This window comes from Rhinoderma darwinii, chromosome 4 (genome assembly GCF_050947455.1).
Source record: "Rhinoderma darwinii isolate aRhiDar2 chromosome 4, aRhiDar2.hap1, whole genome shotgun sequence".
Lineage (NCBI taxonomy): Eukaryota > Metazoa > Chordata > Amphibia > Anura > Rhinodermatidae > Rhinoderma > Rhinoderma darwinii.
Genome location: NC_134690.1, coordinates 386,036,478 through 386,055,361, shown reverse-complemented (window position 1 = coordinate 386,055,361; position 18,884 = coordinate 386,036,478). Strand labels below are relative to the sequence as shown.

General features: G+C 40.2%; 1 protein-coding gene across 1 annotated transcript in view; it reads left to right on the top strand.

Annotated features, from left to right (window-relative positions):
• The window catches only part of PKDCC (protein kinase domain containing, cytoplasmic), a 58,733-nt gene extending 45,340 nt beyond the window's left edge, over positions 1 to 13,393 (top strand). Inside the window, exons 6-7 of the mRNA XM_075863255.1 lie at positions 6,856 to 7,029; positions 9,221 to 13,393. Coding sequence (XP_075719370.1) covers positions 6,856 to 7,029; positions 9,221 to 9,306 — 260 coding nt within the window. The 3' untranslated portion in view covers positions 9,307 to 13,393. The remainder of the gene's footprint in view (positions 1 to 6,855; positions 7,030 to 9,220) is intronic.
• Positions 13,394 to 18,884: the final 5,491 nt, after the last annotated feature.

Below are 18,884 nucleotides of genomic sequence, written 5' to 3'. Positions count from 1 at the left end.
TATGTTTTTATGTTTTAAAAGATTTTCCTACCATAACTTTTAAAAACATGGTGCCTGGTGGCAGTGGAAAGATTGATAAATGAACCTTGGCACAAATCTCAAAATTGGTAATTGAGTGACATTTCAGCTCTGCTGCCTCCGTCATGTTGGCTGTGTAACATTACATGGTTCTGAAGCACTGCCCGGAATCATGAAGCTTGTGCAAGCCACAATTTTATTTTTCTCATGGGACCCTACTACCAAAACACATATGCATTTTCAAGGGGTTATATGGAATTAGAAGAAAAGGTCTGCTTTCTTTTCATGAACAGCGACACTTTCGTCCATGGGTTTTGTCTGACATTGCATCTCATCCCTATTCCTTCATCCATAAACAAGAGGGACACTGTTTTTAGAAAAGAAAGCAGGCTTTTTATTTGATCCCACACACCTGCTCTAAATGTGCAAAAATCCAGTAACGAATCTCAGTTATAGCAAATAGTTAGGAATATTAATAATATATATTTAGCCATTTTACCTTTATACTTTGTAAAACACTTAGGCTATGTTCACACAGAGTTTTTTGCAGGCGGAATTTCTGCCTCAAAATTCCGTTTGGAAGTTTGAGGCAGATTTTCCTCTCCCTGCACGCCGATTTTTGCTGCGTTTTTCGCGGCGCATTTCGCCCGCGGCCATTGAGCGCCGCGGGCATAAAACGCCACGAAATACGCTTTCTCTGCCTCCCATTGAAGTCAATGGGACCTCAGAGGCGTAAACGCCCGAAAATAGGGTATTTACCGCTCGCGGGAAAAAGACGCCTCCGCCTCCCATTGAAATCAATGGGAGGCATTTTCGGGCCGTTTTTGACAAGTTTTTTTGGCGCGGTTTCCGCGTCAAAAAACTAGTCAAATAACTCTGTGTGAATATACCCTAACATTTTTTACTGATGTAATTGCAAAAATGTAAACAAAAAATAATATAACTAATATAAACTCAGAATTGTATTGAAAATAGCACAAGTCAAACTCGCTGGAGAAGACGCATGCGCTAGTACCTCTAAATATACAAGACTTTTGTTTCCAATTAGTTTTCAATTGGCATCAAACAATTATACGGTATTTGAAAAGCCTTTAGGGCAAAATTAAAAGGTAAATATTGATCTAATCTACAAGCATTTCCGAGCTGCAGCTCCACTTCCAGAATAAAAAAGAAACAGAATCAGACGTCTCAAAGATTCACTGCGGTAGGAAGAAATAAAAGGAGCCGGGAGTCTTGATTGTTTTCTGCTATTCGCTAAAGAATTGTAAACTCTGGAGTTTTATTGCTCTTATTAGTTCAGGGAGAAGCAAAGCATTTCATATCTGGAGTGATCTCTAATAGGAAAAAATAATTAATAAATAATTATTATAAATTGAACAATGTGCAGAATTTTTACTGAATTCTTTAAATATCTGTTTTAGATATTATATTTTCACAATTTTTAAAATGATATTAATTTCTATGTATGTTCCCTATGCTTGTTGTAATAATGCAAATAATTATTATTTTAGAGGGTCACCGCCATTCCGAAAAACGTTTAAAAATGTCTGAAATGTTTTGATTGGTGGTGGTCCGCGTGCTGAGGCTTCCACCAATCACTGGAACAATGGGGCTAAGCACTGTGCCCCTTCGGCTCTGGTAAGCTTTTTGTTTTTACCTCTACTGGGTGGGCAGGTTTACTGCGTGCAGGATATAGATTTTCTATAAAGAGTCCAAAAGACTTTTAGAGCCAAAGGGGCACAGGGCTCAGCAACCAATGACCCACCATGACATTTCAGAACATTTTTGAAACAACAGTTACCTTTATGGTGCATCATCAGTGGCGTAACTACCGCCGTAGCGGCTGCTATGGGGCCCGCGGCATGAGGGGGCCCGTGTTGCCCGCCGGCACGGGCCCCCACCATGGCCGGAGGCTCCGCTAGCAGCCGCTATGGCTGCTACGGCGGTAGTTATGCCACTGATGATGCACCATATAGGTAACTGTTGTTTCAAAAATGTTTTGAAACGCCACTGAACACTACGGCAGAGCAGGGAGGTATCTCCCCGCTCTGCCATTAAACAAAAGACATGTATCCCCTATCCACAGGATAGGGGATACATGTGTGATCGCAGGCAGCGATAGGGAGAACGGGGGACTGAAAGTCCCCTGAAGTTCTCCATCACAAACCTCGGACTTCCAGGGTCTGTGTCGCCAGCTCTGTAGAAATGAATGGAGCACCGGTTGCGCTTGTGCGCATGCGTGACCAGCGCTCCTTTCATTTTTATTGAGCTGCGCAGGCGCCGGAAGTCAGAGGTTAGTCATGGAGAACTTCAGGGGACTTTCGGTCCCCCGTTCTCCCTATCGCTGCCAGCGATACCACATGTATCCCCAGTCCTGTGAAGAGGGGATACATGTCTTTTGTAGGACACATTGTAGGTCAGATTTTTTTGGGAGGGGGTGGGCTGTATGGCGTTCTCTACAGGAGGGGGTGTATGGCATTCCCTACGGGGGGGGGCTGTATGGCGTTCCCTACAGGGGGGGCTGTATGGTGTTCTCTACAGGGGGGGCTGTATGGCGTTCCCTACAGGGGGGCTGTATGGCGTTATCTACAGGGGGGCTGTAAAAAAGGCACTATCTTCAAGGGGGGGGGTTGTGTGACACCCAGGGGAGCGGTGCCCCAGACAAAAGTTTGCTATGGGGCCCAGTCTTTCCTAGTTACGCCCCTGTGCATCATGGTTCCTAAAAACAATGTTTATACATTTTTAAAGGGACCAAGCATACTACCATAAAAAAATACCAATAGTATATGGATTTTTTTTTTTTGTGTGGAGTCTGCATAATTTTTTTTTTAGTATACTCCATCATATGCTGTAAATCCCTAATCAAGTTCCTTCTGTATCCCTAAAATCACATCTAGGAGAAAACGGTCCGTCAAATAAAAACCTCATACGGAATTATGTGGCGTACAATACGGTGCGCAATATTGTTCTGTATTGTGCACCACATTATGGGCTAACCTGTCCATTTGGACTTATTTCTTATTTTTTTTTTACCATCTTTCTATTTATTATGGGATGTAATGGTGACGGCAGAAATGCCATTGAGTACATAAGAGCTAACCATCTGTCGAGGCAAACACAACTGGTTTCTATTTTCCTTGACAAAACACACACTTTCAAGTCTTTAAAATATTACAAGTTCACATCAAAATTCTTAACATATAAATGTAAATATTCAATGAGACGTAGTCACATATCTGTTGAAAAGTCTATTCATTGTACAACTTGTAAATTACGTCACTGAAAATCTTTTATGTTATCTTCACTCGCTCACCTTGAAATTCCTGTAAACATGGTTGTGATAAGAACTCCTTACTAGATGTAAGAACCGTCTTACTGGAGTCGTTTCTAAGTCCTCAATAAAACCCTGGAGGAAGGAGTCATACAGTGTAGTGGGTTTAAATTTCGTCCTTCATAAACATAGGCCTAGCATAACTCACCGGAATAACTATTTGCTTGGGGTTTGCACAACTCCTAGCTGTGTGGTTTGCGTGGCGCATGTTACATGCAATTGAAATATATGAATCCTCCGACTGGGTTATTACATCCAAATTGCATGTTTATAAATGAGCTAAGTTGTTATATTTAAAAGTGATTAATTCACTGATGGTTTCGGAAAATAAAGGGAGCTCAGTAATGGCCGAGAAACTTGAAGGAGCTGTGAACAGGGAACAAGAGGGTGGCTTTTAAATTCATCTGAGACTGAACGGCAGCCAAGACAGTCTGGTAATATATTAGCCAATACAGAAAGGAGAGTGAGGAAACTAAGTGACATATTCCATGGAGTCCTTCTCGTGATCTATTAGAGAAAAAGTTTTAGCCAATTTCAGTTAAAGGGAATGTGTTATCAAACAATGACCTATAGTTTAAATCTATTTTTTAGGTTAAACATATTTTATAAGAATTTTTAATGATGTATTTTTTTTTCTATGTCAGTATCTATATTAAAAAATAATCTTAAAATCTTGCAGTTTTTATTCTGGCCACTGCGCCTCACAATAGACTAACCCTTCCTGTTCTGTAAAGATCACTTCTCAGCAGTCATTTCATTATCATCACAGGCAGGATTACACTGACAGGTAACACCTCTATATATATAATGCAGGATCCACCATTAATAATAGACTGATCCTTCATCTTATTATCATCACAGGCAGGATTACAATGGCAGGTAACACCTATATATAGATAACACAGCATCCACCAATCATAGTAGACTGATCCTTCCTGTTCTGTAGAGATCCCTTTTCAGTCATATCATTATCACAGGCAGTATTACAATGAAATGTAAAAGCTTTCTCTCTCTCTCTCTCTCTCTCTCCCTCTCTCTCTCTCTCTCTCTCTCTCTCTCTCTCTCTCTCTCTCTCTCTCTCTATATATATATATATATATATATATATATATATATATATATATATATATATATATATATATGTCAGCCGCACAGTCAGAAAATCGTAATGATGAGGGTGCAAACCTGCCAGGGACACGACCAAAGTCACCCAAATGTAGCACTCCAGAGATGTAGCAAAATAGAAAAAGTGCTTTAATCCATCAATCAAATGGAACGTTTGTATATATATAACACAGAATCCCCATTGACAATAGGTGATGGACATGGTTTCCCTCTTCCCCCTCCCTGCACATTGATCTATGCACAGTTTACAGGTCTAGAAACTCTCTCATTGAAGTAGTTAAAGAGGCTCTGTCACCACATTATAAGTGCCCTATCTCTTACATAAGGAGATGGACGCTATAATGTAGGTGACAGCAGTACTTTTTATTTAGAAAAACAATCTATTTTTACCACGTTAGGAGCGATTTTAGATTTATGCTAATTACTTTCTTAATGCCCAAGTGGGCGTGTTTTTACGTTAGATCAAGTGGGCGTTGTACAGAGGAGTGTATGACGCTGACCAATCAGTGACCAATCAGTGACCAATCAGCGTCATACACTTCTCTCCATTCACTTAGTCAGCGCACAGTGACACTGCGTTGTTCGCTATGTGGTGTCTTATACTGACATATTAACATTACTGAAGTGTTTAGACAGTGAATAGACAATCCTTCCAGACAGGACGGGATGTCTGTTCACAATCCCTGCACTTCGTTAACGTTTCTGTGGTACTTACAGCAGAGCAAGCGTAATCTCGCGAGATCACTCTGTAAATGACAGGAATGTCTAGTCACTGTCTAAACACTTCAGTAACGTTAATATGTCAGTATAAGACAGCACATAGTGAACAATGCAGTGTCACTATGCGCTGACTAAATGAAGAAGTGTATGACGCTGATTGGTCAGCGTCACACACTCCTCTGTACAACGCCCACTTGGTCTAAAGTAAAAATACTCCCACTTGGGCATTAAGAAACTAATTAGCATAAAGCTAAAATCGCTCCTAACGTGGTAAAAATAGATAATTTTTCTAAATAAAAACCACTGCTTTCACCTACATTATAGCGCCCATCTCCTTATGTAGGAAATAGGGCACTTATAATGTGGAGACAGAGTCTCTTTAAGTCTCTTCCTGTTCACAAGTTTCTATGATCTCTAAATACTGTTAACAGCAACTCATGCAACATGGCAGCCCCCATAATCATGTACAGAAAATGGAATAAAATAAAAAAATCGAAAAAATAACCTTCTTTGCCCATTGGCTGTTTATGAGGCATTAAGATATCTAGAGTTAGGGCTCATTCAGACGAGCGTTAAAACAACAGCTGTCACATGGACTCAATTGGCACGACCATTGTTTCAACGGAGCATGTGAAGGGTCAGTGAAAAAATAGGACATGTCCTATTTTCCCGCGTGTCACGCATCCCTCCATAAACTCTAGTCTATGGGATCCGTGACAACGCGCCCCGCACAGGTGCACCTCGGATGTGAAAAACTGCAGTTTTTCACGTCCGGGGTTAGCTACGCTCTCTGAATGTAGCCTTAATGTCAGCACTTTGGATAATTTGCAGCTTGGGATAATTTATTATGTATGTCTATTGAACTAATTAGCCTCAATTGCATTAGGAAGATCTGAGACGGCAGAACCAGTTAGTGAATACGGGCAGATACATAGTAGCGTGTACAATATATAATAGGAAACCATGACAATGTAACCTTGTGTAGTTGAAATAATTGTTTGTGATGTCTCTAAAAGGTAATATGGAACTAAAAAGTTACGTCTAGTCATAGTGTTTTGCTTATTTGAGTCACCATACTATAGTTTTTTCAAGCATACACATGGTTAAGGGGGTTGCATGATTAGAATAACATAGTGGAAACAGCTCCACTCCTGTTCATAGTGTCTAGTATTGCAGCTCAGCCCCATTCACTTGACTAATATTAAGGGTGGCTCTCTAGACTTGTTTGACCATGTACTACAGAGATGTTGGCACTCCATGCACTGACATATATTATCGTGCCGCCATATGGCACCGCATTACAGAAGTTGTCTCCCTTAGATGCTTCCATTCAGTCGAACATGCCATGATTTTTATTTATTATATGAAAGTCGGAGACCGATGGAGGAACAGTAGGGACTCATAGACTTCTATGGTTGCCATATTGCAGCTTTATACAACTCAAGGCTTGTACATAGCAGTGTATATGACACTTTAGTCCTTTGATTGGTAATCTACTAGTAATTTCTACCTATTCACGGCGAATGCTTCTCTAAGTAAATGTATTCATGATTTTCATTGTAAAATATTTCGCATGTATTTGGCAAAGTTCTAATTTTGTATTTCTATGCTTTATCGTAAATTAAAAATTTCACAACTCTTATTATTGTTGATTTATTCAGAATATAGGCAAGTAGAAGATGCTTCGATAGTTGATGAAGACTACAGATGTTGGCCATCGTACCACCATAATGGATGTCTCCTGTCCGTGTTTGATATAAATGAAGCAATAGAAGTTTGTGAAGGTCATTCACAGTGTAAAGCTTTTATCTGGACAAATCAGACAACCTGGACTGGTAATTATATATTTACTTATATAAGAAACTATTGGGTTGATTTTGCTTGGATTTCTATGTTGGGTTTTGTCAAGTACTTCCTAAATGTGATGTCATCAAATTTTAGAATATTGTAGACATGGATTATGTTGAAAATCAAAACATTTTAAATGAAAAGTTAAACAGCTGCATAAAAAAAAGGTGAGAATTCCACCGTGTTGCTGCATAAGTCACTTACTTGGACGGAGACTATGGAGTCAGTGCCCAGTTCAACAGTCATTAGATCAGACAGAAGTATCTGGGGAAGAAAAGCATACAACACTTTACTGAAAGATAGGTTGAAATGAATGTAAATGTGAAGAAGGATTGATTGTGTAATTGAAGCTAAGCAGAAAGCCATCCATTCTCAGCACCTGGGTACAAGAAAGTAATTATTTCTAGTTACATAGGAGAGTAGAGGCTGGTTTAATGAATGCCAATAGTAACTATAGTGATCCCAAATTTACTTTGCAAATACTTGGCAGTCAAGAAATCCAAAAATCCTGAGAAATTTATTAATCCATTTTAGAATGCCCAAAGTATAAAATACAGAAAGGCTTCGGCTTCAAATATTGTTGTATGTTATGCTTTGTTACTTCTAAAATGGATTAATACAACTTTAAACAAAGCTTCCATAGAGTTTTGAATTTTCTAAATTTCCTCCAAAATGCTTATAGTGCCTGCAAAGTCAAGGGGCTGTTGTCTAACATTAGAAAAAAAAGGTCAACTTGTTTTTTTTTAGAAACAGCAGCACTCTTGTCCATAGGATGTGTCTGGTAGTGCAGCACAGCCCCATCCACTTTATCCACTTTAAGCCTGTGGCACAAGAGGCAAGATCATTACTTTCCTAGCAGCAGCAGGCCAACACTTCTTCTTGATGAATACCTATATACTTATAGACCATTGGCATTCGCCAAAAAATAATGCGTCCACACAGATCGCAAAGCAGAACTCAATACCTATAGAAGACTGTGAAGACAGCTAGTATATCCAGAAAAATAAGCGACACATAGCACTAATTATGTACCATGACAATAAAAAATAACCTTTATTATATTGCACATAACAGCATATTGGCCATCACAGAAATAAAAACAATAATACAATACCAAAAAACGGAAGATCTCCACACAGACCGCCCCCAACGCGCGTTTCGCCGTCAGCTTTCTCAAGGGGAGATCTTCCGTTTTTTGGTCCATCATGCAATCCACGGGTTTGTGCACTTTTCTTAGCCCATTTTGTGCTTTCTGGCCAGGTTTACATTACATCTAGAATTCTCTCTGTTCTTGAGTTTAATTATTTGGCTTATGATATATCCTTTTGCATAGAGATTTCTGTACTATACCACATCACATGATGTTTATACTATGGTAACATATAACTTGGACTATTTACGTTGTTTCTCCACACTCTCCTTTTAAATTGTGTGTATTATTGTTTTTATTTCTGTGATGGCCAATATGCTGTTATGTGCAATATAATAAAGGTTATTTTTTATTGTCATGGTACATAATTAGTGCTATGTGTCGCTTATTTTTCTGGATATACTAGCTGTCTTCGCAGTCTTCTATAGGTATTGAGAGCAACACTTCTTCTTGTAGGCACCTCGAGAAAGACAAGTTGTTCGGCTTAGTCTTAATAAAAGGCCTGTAACATGCTGCAATGATCACTCTGTTTTCTTACTCAAATGCATGGCAGGACTCATCAAGTATCCGAAGACCAGATGGAGCCAAAAGCCCCTTGGTCATTTCGAAAAACTCCTTAAAGTTGAAATGGGTTCTCCGGAACTTTAACATTAATGGCTTATTCTTATTATAGGCCGTTAATGTTTGATCAGTGGGGGTCCGACCTCCGGGGACGATCATCACGGCGCTCCTGAAAGCGCTGCTATTCCTTCATTTTGCTGCTTGGTGTCAGTCCCGTAAGTTAGACCCCCACCGATCTAACATTGATGGTCTAAAAATGCAAGTGATAAGTGCTCCCTAAATGCATTTATTAACTCAAAGTGTATCATGGCAATAGTGACTGGTAAGGTGCCTTTGATTTTAATGCCTAGGCAGGGCCAAGGTTATAAATTGTAACCCGAAATATTAATTATTGCAGTTTTTCTTGTCTAAAAATATTTAACTTTTTGTATTGCTTTGTAAATGTTTCATTTTTCAATTTTTTTTAGGACGACAACTTGTCTTCTTCAAAACAGGCTCCAGAAATCTTGTGTCTGGTCAAAACAAAATAACCTACCTGAAAATGACAGTTTGACCAAAGTGATTCTATTGAAGTCATTTAGCATGGATTGAATTGAGGAAAATGCACTAATATTCATTCTACTTTCTAGAGTGCTGTTAAAATGTACCTGAATTTACCAGGGTGGATGTGCAATAATTCAGCATTTTTTTAATGTGATTTAAAAGACAAAAATGTGCTACACTGTTAGAAATGAAGTTAATGAATATGGTGATTATGTTGAAACTGTATATAGTGCTGTTTCTGCAGTGAAGAAGAATGACATTTGGATTGGATCAAGCCCACCAATGTCAGTAGGCTGCTGGCTTTACATTCTGTGTGACTGTTTAATGGTACACTGGCTAATTGAGACCAGTGTTTAATATTTCTTTTTTTCTTCTACAGGGATAAAAACAAACTTAATTATTTGTTATGTCATAAATGTGTGTTACTTTAATTGTAAATTATGAGATTTTAATTATAAAACATCTTAATTTAAGATGTTTATCCATGAGGATTCTAGCAAATCAAAGCCATAGCTGATATGTTTAAAGACTTCCAAAAAAAAAAAGGTATAAAGCTATTAATAATGCCAAGAATTTCAGAGGGACCGAAACACTCTTGTGTTATGTCCCAGTGCTTATCAAATGGACTCTTACATGTTGTTGCAGATACTTAGCAAGCACTCAAAGGACAGGTATGAAATGTCTTGATGAATATTTTTGTTCATGAAAACACTTCTCCAGTTGGTTCCATAGGTTTAGGTTTGATAAGAACCAATTAGGTTGCTGCTATCTGAAACCGGCTTCTCTCTCGTCTTTCTCCTCCTCCTAATCATTCTTTCTTCTTTGTTCCACTTCTTTCCTTCTTCACAATTTACATCTTGCCCTCCTGAAGGCTGCAAGGTATGTCCATCCTTCTGTCTCCTTGCCAATAATATTCATTTTTAATAGTCATTCAACTTTAAGGATAGTCTATGACCAATGTTTTGGGATTTGGCCTTGAAATAATAGTCTTCCAACATGTTCAAGTTTACGGATTAATTATTTAAGGGGTCTTTCAGGTTTAGCAATTTGTTATATAATGGAAAACATGATTGGCGTAAAATTGTCAAAATCACCGTAAATTTTATTGAACTTTATCATAAATTATGAATTTCTTTCTATAGCATTTTCTGCTTATATTAATTTTAATTCCTAATGCTCTTGTTCTCTCACTAAGCCATATGGATCAGTCTTGTTTAAGGAAAGGACCTCACTAATAAAAAATTGAGTTCTACAGGGAACAATTTACAAAGTTGATAGTTTCCTACTAAAAATTCTCTACCAAAAAAAAACAAATAAAATAAACGTTTCCAGTATTGAACCAAATATAAAATACCCTTACTTAGGTGTAAGTGAAAGGGGGAAGCTATCCCATCTGGACCACAGCTTCATGGAATGAAGCCTCCTTGGCCGTCAACTGATTGCCAAAGGTCTGGCTTCTTAAACCCCCAGTGATCAGCTAAGTAAGGCCATGAATGGGTGGCCATGTAACTGATGGTTGTGTTGAGTCCTCCAGAGCGGGAGTTGCTCTTTATAATGACTCTCTGCCTTGGCTCATAGAAAGAGAAAGAATATATTACAGAAAGTTCGCTCACCGCGTTTCCAGAGCGTTTCCAATGCGTTATTTGATGCAAATTGATTCGGTTCAAATGCTGCAGGTGCTCGAAAATACCCCCAACGCAGTCCTGTGTCGACAGCAGGTATATAAGGTAATGGAAGTGAACAATGATGGTGTATCCAGCACTCGATCTAAAAGTTAAATGGTTTATTCGGTCATGTTAAAACAAAAGATTAAAGCTATGACTAAGGACCCTAGCGGTCTGAAACGCGTAAGCGTGGTCCCGGGATTTTTATTTTAATCTTTGGTTTTAACATGACCAAATAAACAATTTAACTTTTATATCGAGTGCTGGATACACCATCATTGTTCACTTCCATAACCTTGGCTCATAGAGGTAATTCCTGAGCGAAGGGCATCTATATGCTCTAATAGGGCATATGTAAAGAGGTTGTCCAGATGAGACAGCCCCTTTTAAGCCAAAACTAACATGGAATTATTATGACCAAATATAACATTTACCTCAGACAACTTAAACATATTCAAAGAATGGCCTAAGATTAGGAATTCTGGCAGAAATAGTATAGTAAAAGTGGTTATGCAAATACTGTATACGTGTACTGGTCACATTAATTTAATACCACCAAATAATGTAAGAAAAAAAAATGGTCAAATTATTCAATATCCAAAAATATATTCATTTCTAGAAAATAGATTCAGAGTTTTATTGCTGTAGCTCAAACCCCATTTTTCCCAGTAACTGGATTTATAATTTATTCCTGTGTCTGATATGGTAAAGATTCTGAACAGTTTGGCTGTTTTTATATCTATATTTATGCCTCTCTTTTAAATCAATCCTAAGATAGCTAGACCAATGTCTTCTTCTAGGTCAAGCATGTATGGTGAGCTGCTAGAACTCAATGGTTTTTCTTTCAAAAGAAAGTAATAGGTTCAAGTTAAAGAGTTTTAATGTTGTGATACTGTGCCCACCAAAAACACACACAGTAGAGGAAGCCATTTTATGGGCTTAACTAATATTAATCAGACCTAGTCCCCCTTCACATCGCATTTTGATCTACCATCAGAGGTATACCTCTGGAGGACTCCCGATGTATACCTCTGATGGAAGGCCAAAACATATCCTGCTGAATGGCATACTGTGGGATACATCACCCGTACCTGGCCGCGGTGAAACTCCTGAAGTCACTCTCCATATACGAACAGTAACGTCAGGAGCTTCCCCAGGGCTGGAGTCCCCAGGGAGAGGATCTGTTAGTGTTCTGCATCGGGGGACTCTGGCACTGTGGAAGCTCCTTATTTTGTCACTGTCCATCGATGGACAATGATGTCAAAAGCTTTGCGATGCCATAGTCCCCAGCCATGGCATCGCCAATGGTCTGACCAGGGAATTCCGGTCCTTGAAAAGTACTTGACATCACTGACAGACACTCATTTGGACTCCCTCGGTCTAATGGTGCTCTATGAACATGTTTATAGTGTACGTCAGGAGCTTTCCCTATGTATGCAATAACTGTAGGGCAGTATTGAGATGTGAAGGGGGCCTTAGGCTCTGTTCACATGACAGGATTTCCAGATGTAAACCTCAGATGGAAAGCTGTGACGTATTGCCCATAGGACCCCATAGTAGAAAAACTTATATTGCGTGGTATACATTTTTTTACTGTATGCCTTTGCATTGAATATTGTTCTATTGGTCAATGACTTCATCACAAGGAGACTTTCCAACAAAGTGCCGCTCTTCACTATAGCAATGGCAAATACTGCAAATATTACGTTTTGGCAACTGAAGCGAAATACTATTTTACCATACAAAATGGCTTCCCTACTGCATGTAACCGAGACTTACATCTAAGATTTAATCAATGCTACCTAATTGATACAAATAATGTCTTGACCATAATGTTATCTAGTTTTATAACCAAAAATCCTTACATTTTTTTTTAATTATTTGATTAAGAAATTACTTTACTGTGTAATTATATTTTTGTCATAATTGTCAACCTATGGGATTACTTTCACAAGAATTTGGCTTATTTTTTTATGTTTTACAACCTGTAGGTGTCACTGTGGCTAATTCCTATGATTTTGTCTTAGTCAGTGACTAAACACTCTCTGCAAATGACAATTGGGAAGATTTATAAAAATTTGTGCAAAAGAAATGTGGAAAAATTGACAACAGCAACTGATAAGTCCGCTCCCCCCCCCCTGAGGATTCTTTACAAAAAGTTGTAACGGTTTGGTTGTTATGGGTTGGGGCACTGTTCTATTTGTACCAATTTATATAAATCTTACCCCTTATATCTTGTGAATTACACTACAATGGACGAATATTTTATGTTTTACAGCAGTGAAGAAAACAGATTTTTTTTTTCTTTGGTATTCCTTTACAATAACTTATCCTTATTGGTGCTAAAGGTCATTTTATTTAATAGGTACTTCTGGTATCTAATGTATTTGCTTTCAATGAAAGCTGCCACTGATATTATACTGTTTTATAATTTGTACAGACAGATTGTTTTTGTACTTCTGCTTTAGAAATGTTTATTTTTCTAAAAAAAAATAAAAATAAAGTTTAGTAAAACTTATTTGTTGCCTCATAGTCTTTCTTTTGAATATTTATTTCTAAGGGCCTGTTCACATCAGGGTTTGATTTCCATTCAACCTTTCTGTCGGACGAACCAATAAACAGAAAGCCGACGGAAACCATAGCTTTCGTTTGCATTACCATTGATTTCAATGGTAATGCCTCCATTGCAGTTGGTTTCCGTTTGTTTCCGTTCTGTAAAGTTTCCATTTTTTTTCACGGAAACAATAGCGTACTCGGCAGCGCTTTTGTTTCCGTGAAAAAAAAGGAAACTTTACGGAACGGAAACAAACGGAAACCAACTGCAACGGAAGCATTACCATTGAAATCAATGCTAATGCAAACGGAAGCTATAGTTTCCGTTCAGCTTTACGTTAATCGGTTCCTCCGACGGAACCAAACGCTGATGTGAAAAGGCCCAAAGCAGTATCACGATTATATTTTAAAATGTATATTATTTATTAAAATTACCACATGCAACAACATCTACATGCTATGTGGCTTTTATCGTGATTATGTGTGTTTGTGTGGGAACGTCATTGTACACTGAAATTCCTTTAATCCGATACACAATAATCCAGACCTATAGAAATTTGTTTTGCAATGGTGTCATTTTCTGTGTGTCATTTTATATGCTGTGAAAAATCTTTCTGTTGTGTACCCTATTTTGGATAAGAAAAATCTCTGGATCGGTGAGGTGCCTTGCAGTCGGACCCCCACAGGGTACTGAAGCATGGCCCTATTCACTAGGCCGGGAGCACCGCTGTGCAGGAAAAGGGCCGCAGTACAAAAGCAGCACTGCATCCCCTTCAATCTCAGGACAGTTGGACCCACACAGATCACAAAGTTAAAGAGGCTCTGTCCCCAGTTTTATACTTCCCTATCTCCTACCTACCTAATCTAATAGGCGCTGTGTTGTAGATAACTATTGGGTTGTTGTTTTTAAAAAAACGTTTATTGGTGACAAAGTTATGATCATTTTAACATTCATGCTAATTTTTTGTAAACGCCCAAGTGGGCGTTATAACGAAAAGAGTATGATGCTGACCAATCAGCGTCATACACTTCTCTTCATTCATGTTCAGCTTTAGGCTGGGTTCACACGTGGCGGAATTTCACTTAAATTCCGCTGCGGACACTCCGCAGCGTTAATCCGCAGCGGAGCCGTTTGTCCATTGACTTACACTTTAATTTAGCAGTGTTCGTTTAGACGAGGCGTAAAATTCCGCTGCGGAGCATAGGCTGCGGAGCGGAATTTGGTGTCCGCAGCATGCTCTGTCTGTTGCGGAGCAGTGGCGGACTCATGGCGGAATTTCTCCATTGACTTCAATGGAGATTCTAATTTCCGCAATGAAGTCCGCAGCTGTCATGCACATGTTATGTGTGCTGCGGATCCGTCTTGCTTTTTTAACTTGACATTTCTTCATTCTGGCTGGACCTATGTATTTCTAGGTCTACAGCCAGACTGAGGAAGTCAATGGGGCTCCCGTAATGACGGGAGCGTTGCTAGGAGACGTCTGTAAATAGTCACTGTCCAGGGTGCTGAAAGAGTTAAGCGATCGGCAGTAACTGTTTCTGCACCCGGGACAGTGACTACCGATCCCAATATACATGTATCTGTAAAAAAAAAAGAAGTTCATACTTACCGAGAACTCCCTGCTTCTGTCTCCAGTCCGGCCTCCCAGGATGACGTTTCAGTCTAAGTGACGGCTGCAGCCAATCACAGGCTAATGACAGGCTGCAGCGGTCACATGGACTGCCGCGTCATCCAGGGAGATCGGGCTGGATGCCGAAGGAGGGACGCGTCACCAAGACAACGGGCGGTAAGTATGAATTTCTTTGACTTTCACAAGGGAAAGTGCTGTCCCTTCTCTCTATCCTGCACTGATAGGGAGAAGGGAAGTACTTTTACCGCAGTCTGCAGCAGCTAGTCCGCATCAATTTACTGCACATTTTGTGCAGATCCGCAGCAGAATCTGCAACGCAGATTCTGTGCGGCATTGATGCGGACAGTTGCGGAGGAAATCCGCCACGTGTGGTCATGCCCTTAGACACAGTACAACGTGATCTCGTGAGATCACGCTGTGACATAGCTCCCTCTCACAAGTCCTTCAGGACCATTGGGAGAATGACCAGACATCGCGTCCAGCCAGGAGGCGGCTGTAGGCGATGTCTGGTCATTCTTCTGTCACTCTGGTGAAGGAACTGCGGGAGTAAGTGACGGCACAGCGTGATCTCGCGAGATCACGTTGTGCTGTGACTAAAGCTGAACATGAATGAAGAAAAGTGTATGACGCTGATTGGTCAGCGTCATACACTTTTCTTTACAACGCCCACTTGGGCTTTTACAAAAAATTCGCATAAATGTTAAAATGTTCATACCTTTGTCACCAACAAACGTTTTTTTTAAAAACAACAACACAGTAGTTATCTACAACACAGCGTCTATTAGATTAGGTGGGAGATAGGGAAGTATGGAACTGGTGACAGAGCCGCTTTAAGCCATATCCTAGTGAAGTGTCATCATTTCGTGTGATGGGAATAACCCTAAAATTGTTGGATTTTTAATGCTGATTTTGTAGCGCATTTTTGTGCCATGTGCAAGTTCATCCTAAGGCTGAATGCACACGTTACGTATTACATGCGGATTTGCCGCGCATATTTTTATGCGGCAAATCCACAGCGTAATACAGTACCGGCAAAGTAAATGAGATTTCAAGAACTCTCATTTACAGGGTGCAGTTTTTTTCTGTGCGTAAATTGACCTGTGGTGCGTATTTTAAAATCTGCAGCATATCAATTTATCCTGCGTTTCCACTTGCGAATTGTATCTGCCTAGTTTAAGGCTGAATGCACACATTGCACATTGCGTATTACATGTGCATTTGCCACGCGGATTTTCATGCTGCAAATCCGCAGCGTAATACAGTACCGGCAAAGTAAATGAGAGTTCAAGAAATCTCATCTACACGGTGCAGATTTTTTCTGCATGTAAATTGACCTGTTGTACGGATTTTAAAATCTGCAGCATGTCAATTTATCTTGCATTTACACTTGCGAATTGTATCTGCCTAGTTTTAAAGAAAAACACACCAAAATCCGCAGCATAAAAACGCACCTGTTTCCGCATCAAAATGTAAAATCCGCACTTAAAAATGCATCAAATAACGCACCATTAGATGCGGGTTTTAGCTGCATATTACATGTGTAAACCTATGGGTTTTCCACATCAAATTACGCAACGTGTGCATTCAGCCTAAAAGAAATACCCACCAAAACACGCAGCATAAAACCGCATCACCTATTTCCGCATCAAAATTGAATTACCGCACCTAAAAACAAATTAAAAAAAACACCATTAGGTGCAGTTTTAGCTGCGGAATTACGTGCGTACAGCTGCGGGCATGGTGCGGATTTTCCGCATCAAATTATGCAACGTGTGCAAAAAATGACAGTTCTACCTCCCTCCACTCCTCCTCTTCTAGATCAGGGATATCCCCCTTCCACCGAGTAAAAGCTTTATCAAAAGGTCATTGGCCAAAGGACAGCAATAAGGCGTATATTTGAGCAAGAACCTTTGAAAGGGCCGTGGCCCCCAGAAGATCCTCCACTCTAGAGAACCCTAACTGAGGCAATACAGAACCAAATTGGGCAAACCAAGCATGATGTAACTGGAGATAGTGGAAAAAGACCTTCTGCGACAGCTCAAATCTATCTCTAAGTTCAGAAAAGGATAGAACGCCAGAGTCTTCTGCAGACAATTGACCCAGGCACTTTACCCCAGCCCTCGCCCACATTCCCGTCCCCAGGAAACATGTGCCGCATTATCAGACTTTCTGGATAATTGGATGCCAATTCAGTTTTCAGGGCATTCCAGTAAAGGAATTTCACTGTATTAGAAAATTGATGTTTATGCCAAATCTATAACAGGGCTCTTTCATGATGACATGCCGTATAGAGTACTTTTTATGTGGCAGAGCACCCTTTGGGACCCTTAAAGAACCACGCCCAGGTGCATTTGCAACCTCTGCACCCCCAAAAGTTACACCCATGGCCTTGTAATGAAATAATATACACTTATAAAGGAAATATTTCTATAGCCAATTATTAATGGCTTCCTAAGGGAAATACATTTACCTAAACCACAGGAAACCATTTGCTATTGAACATTTTTGAATGACTCCCTAGCCCCCCACTCTCCCTTCGCACTCCCACCTTACAGCAGATGGATTTCGGCTCTGTAACCTCTATTTCGTATGTTACATGAGCAAACAAAGCCATATGATTTGGCAAGAAGCTATGAGGGGGGAACATGTTTTGATTAGTGAGGTGTCAGAGACATAATAAATTTCATTCATGCAATGAACTTTAGTTCAATACAAATGTATCACTAGGTTTATCTTACATGCCGTGAAAGGAACATTTCATGTATCTTTGCTAAGCTGAAGTCAAAAACAAAGAAGTAAGTGTGTTTATATTCCCTATTTAATGGTTCTGGAGCCAGGAAACCTCCTCTAGTAAATGAAATGTCATTGCAAACACCAATATAGTCCTTAAAGAGATAGTAGCCCTTAGGCCGGATTTACACGAGCGTGTGCGTTTTGCGCGCGCAAAAAACGCTGCGTTTTGCGCGCGCAAAAGGCATTTGACAGCTCCGTGTGTCATCCGTGTATGATGCGCGGCTGCGTGATTTTCACGCAGCCGCCATCATAGAGATGAGGTAGTCGACGCCCGTCACTGTCCAAGGTGCTGAAAGAGCTAACTGATCGGCAGTAACTCTTTCAGCACCCTCGACAGTGAATGCCGAACACAATATACACCAACCTGTGAATAAAAAAAGACGTTCAAACTTACCATGAACTGCCTGCTTCCTCCAGTCCGGTCTCCCGGCCGTTGCCTTGGTGACGCGTCCCTCTCTTGTCATCCGGCCCCACCTCCCAGGATGACGCGGCAGGCCATGAGACCGCTGCAGCCTGTGATTGGCTGCAGCCTGTGCTTGGCCTGTGATTGCCTGCAGCTGTCACTTGGCCTGAATTGTCATCCCGGGAGGTCGGACTGGAGGAAGGAGCCGGGACTTATCGGTAAGTCCGAACTTCTTTTTTTTTTTACACGTATATGTATATTGTGATCGAAAGTCACTGTCCATGGTGCTGAAACAGTTTAAGTCTTTGAGCACCGTGGGCAGTGACTGTCTCCTGACGTCGCGTACCCGAACATTTTTTGCCGGGTTCGGTCAAAACGAGTTCGGCCGAACCCGGTGAAGTTCGGTGCGCTCATCTCTAATTTGACACTCCGTTTGGATGTTTGTAACCAGAAAAGCACGTGGTGCTTTTCTGTTTACATTCATCCTTTTGACAGCTCTTGCGTGATTTTCGCGCATGCAACGCAGGACCGTCCGTGTGGCATG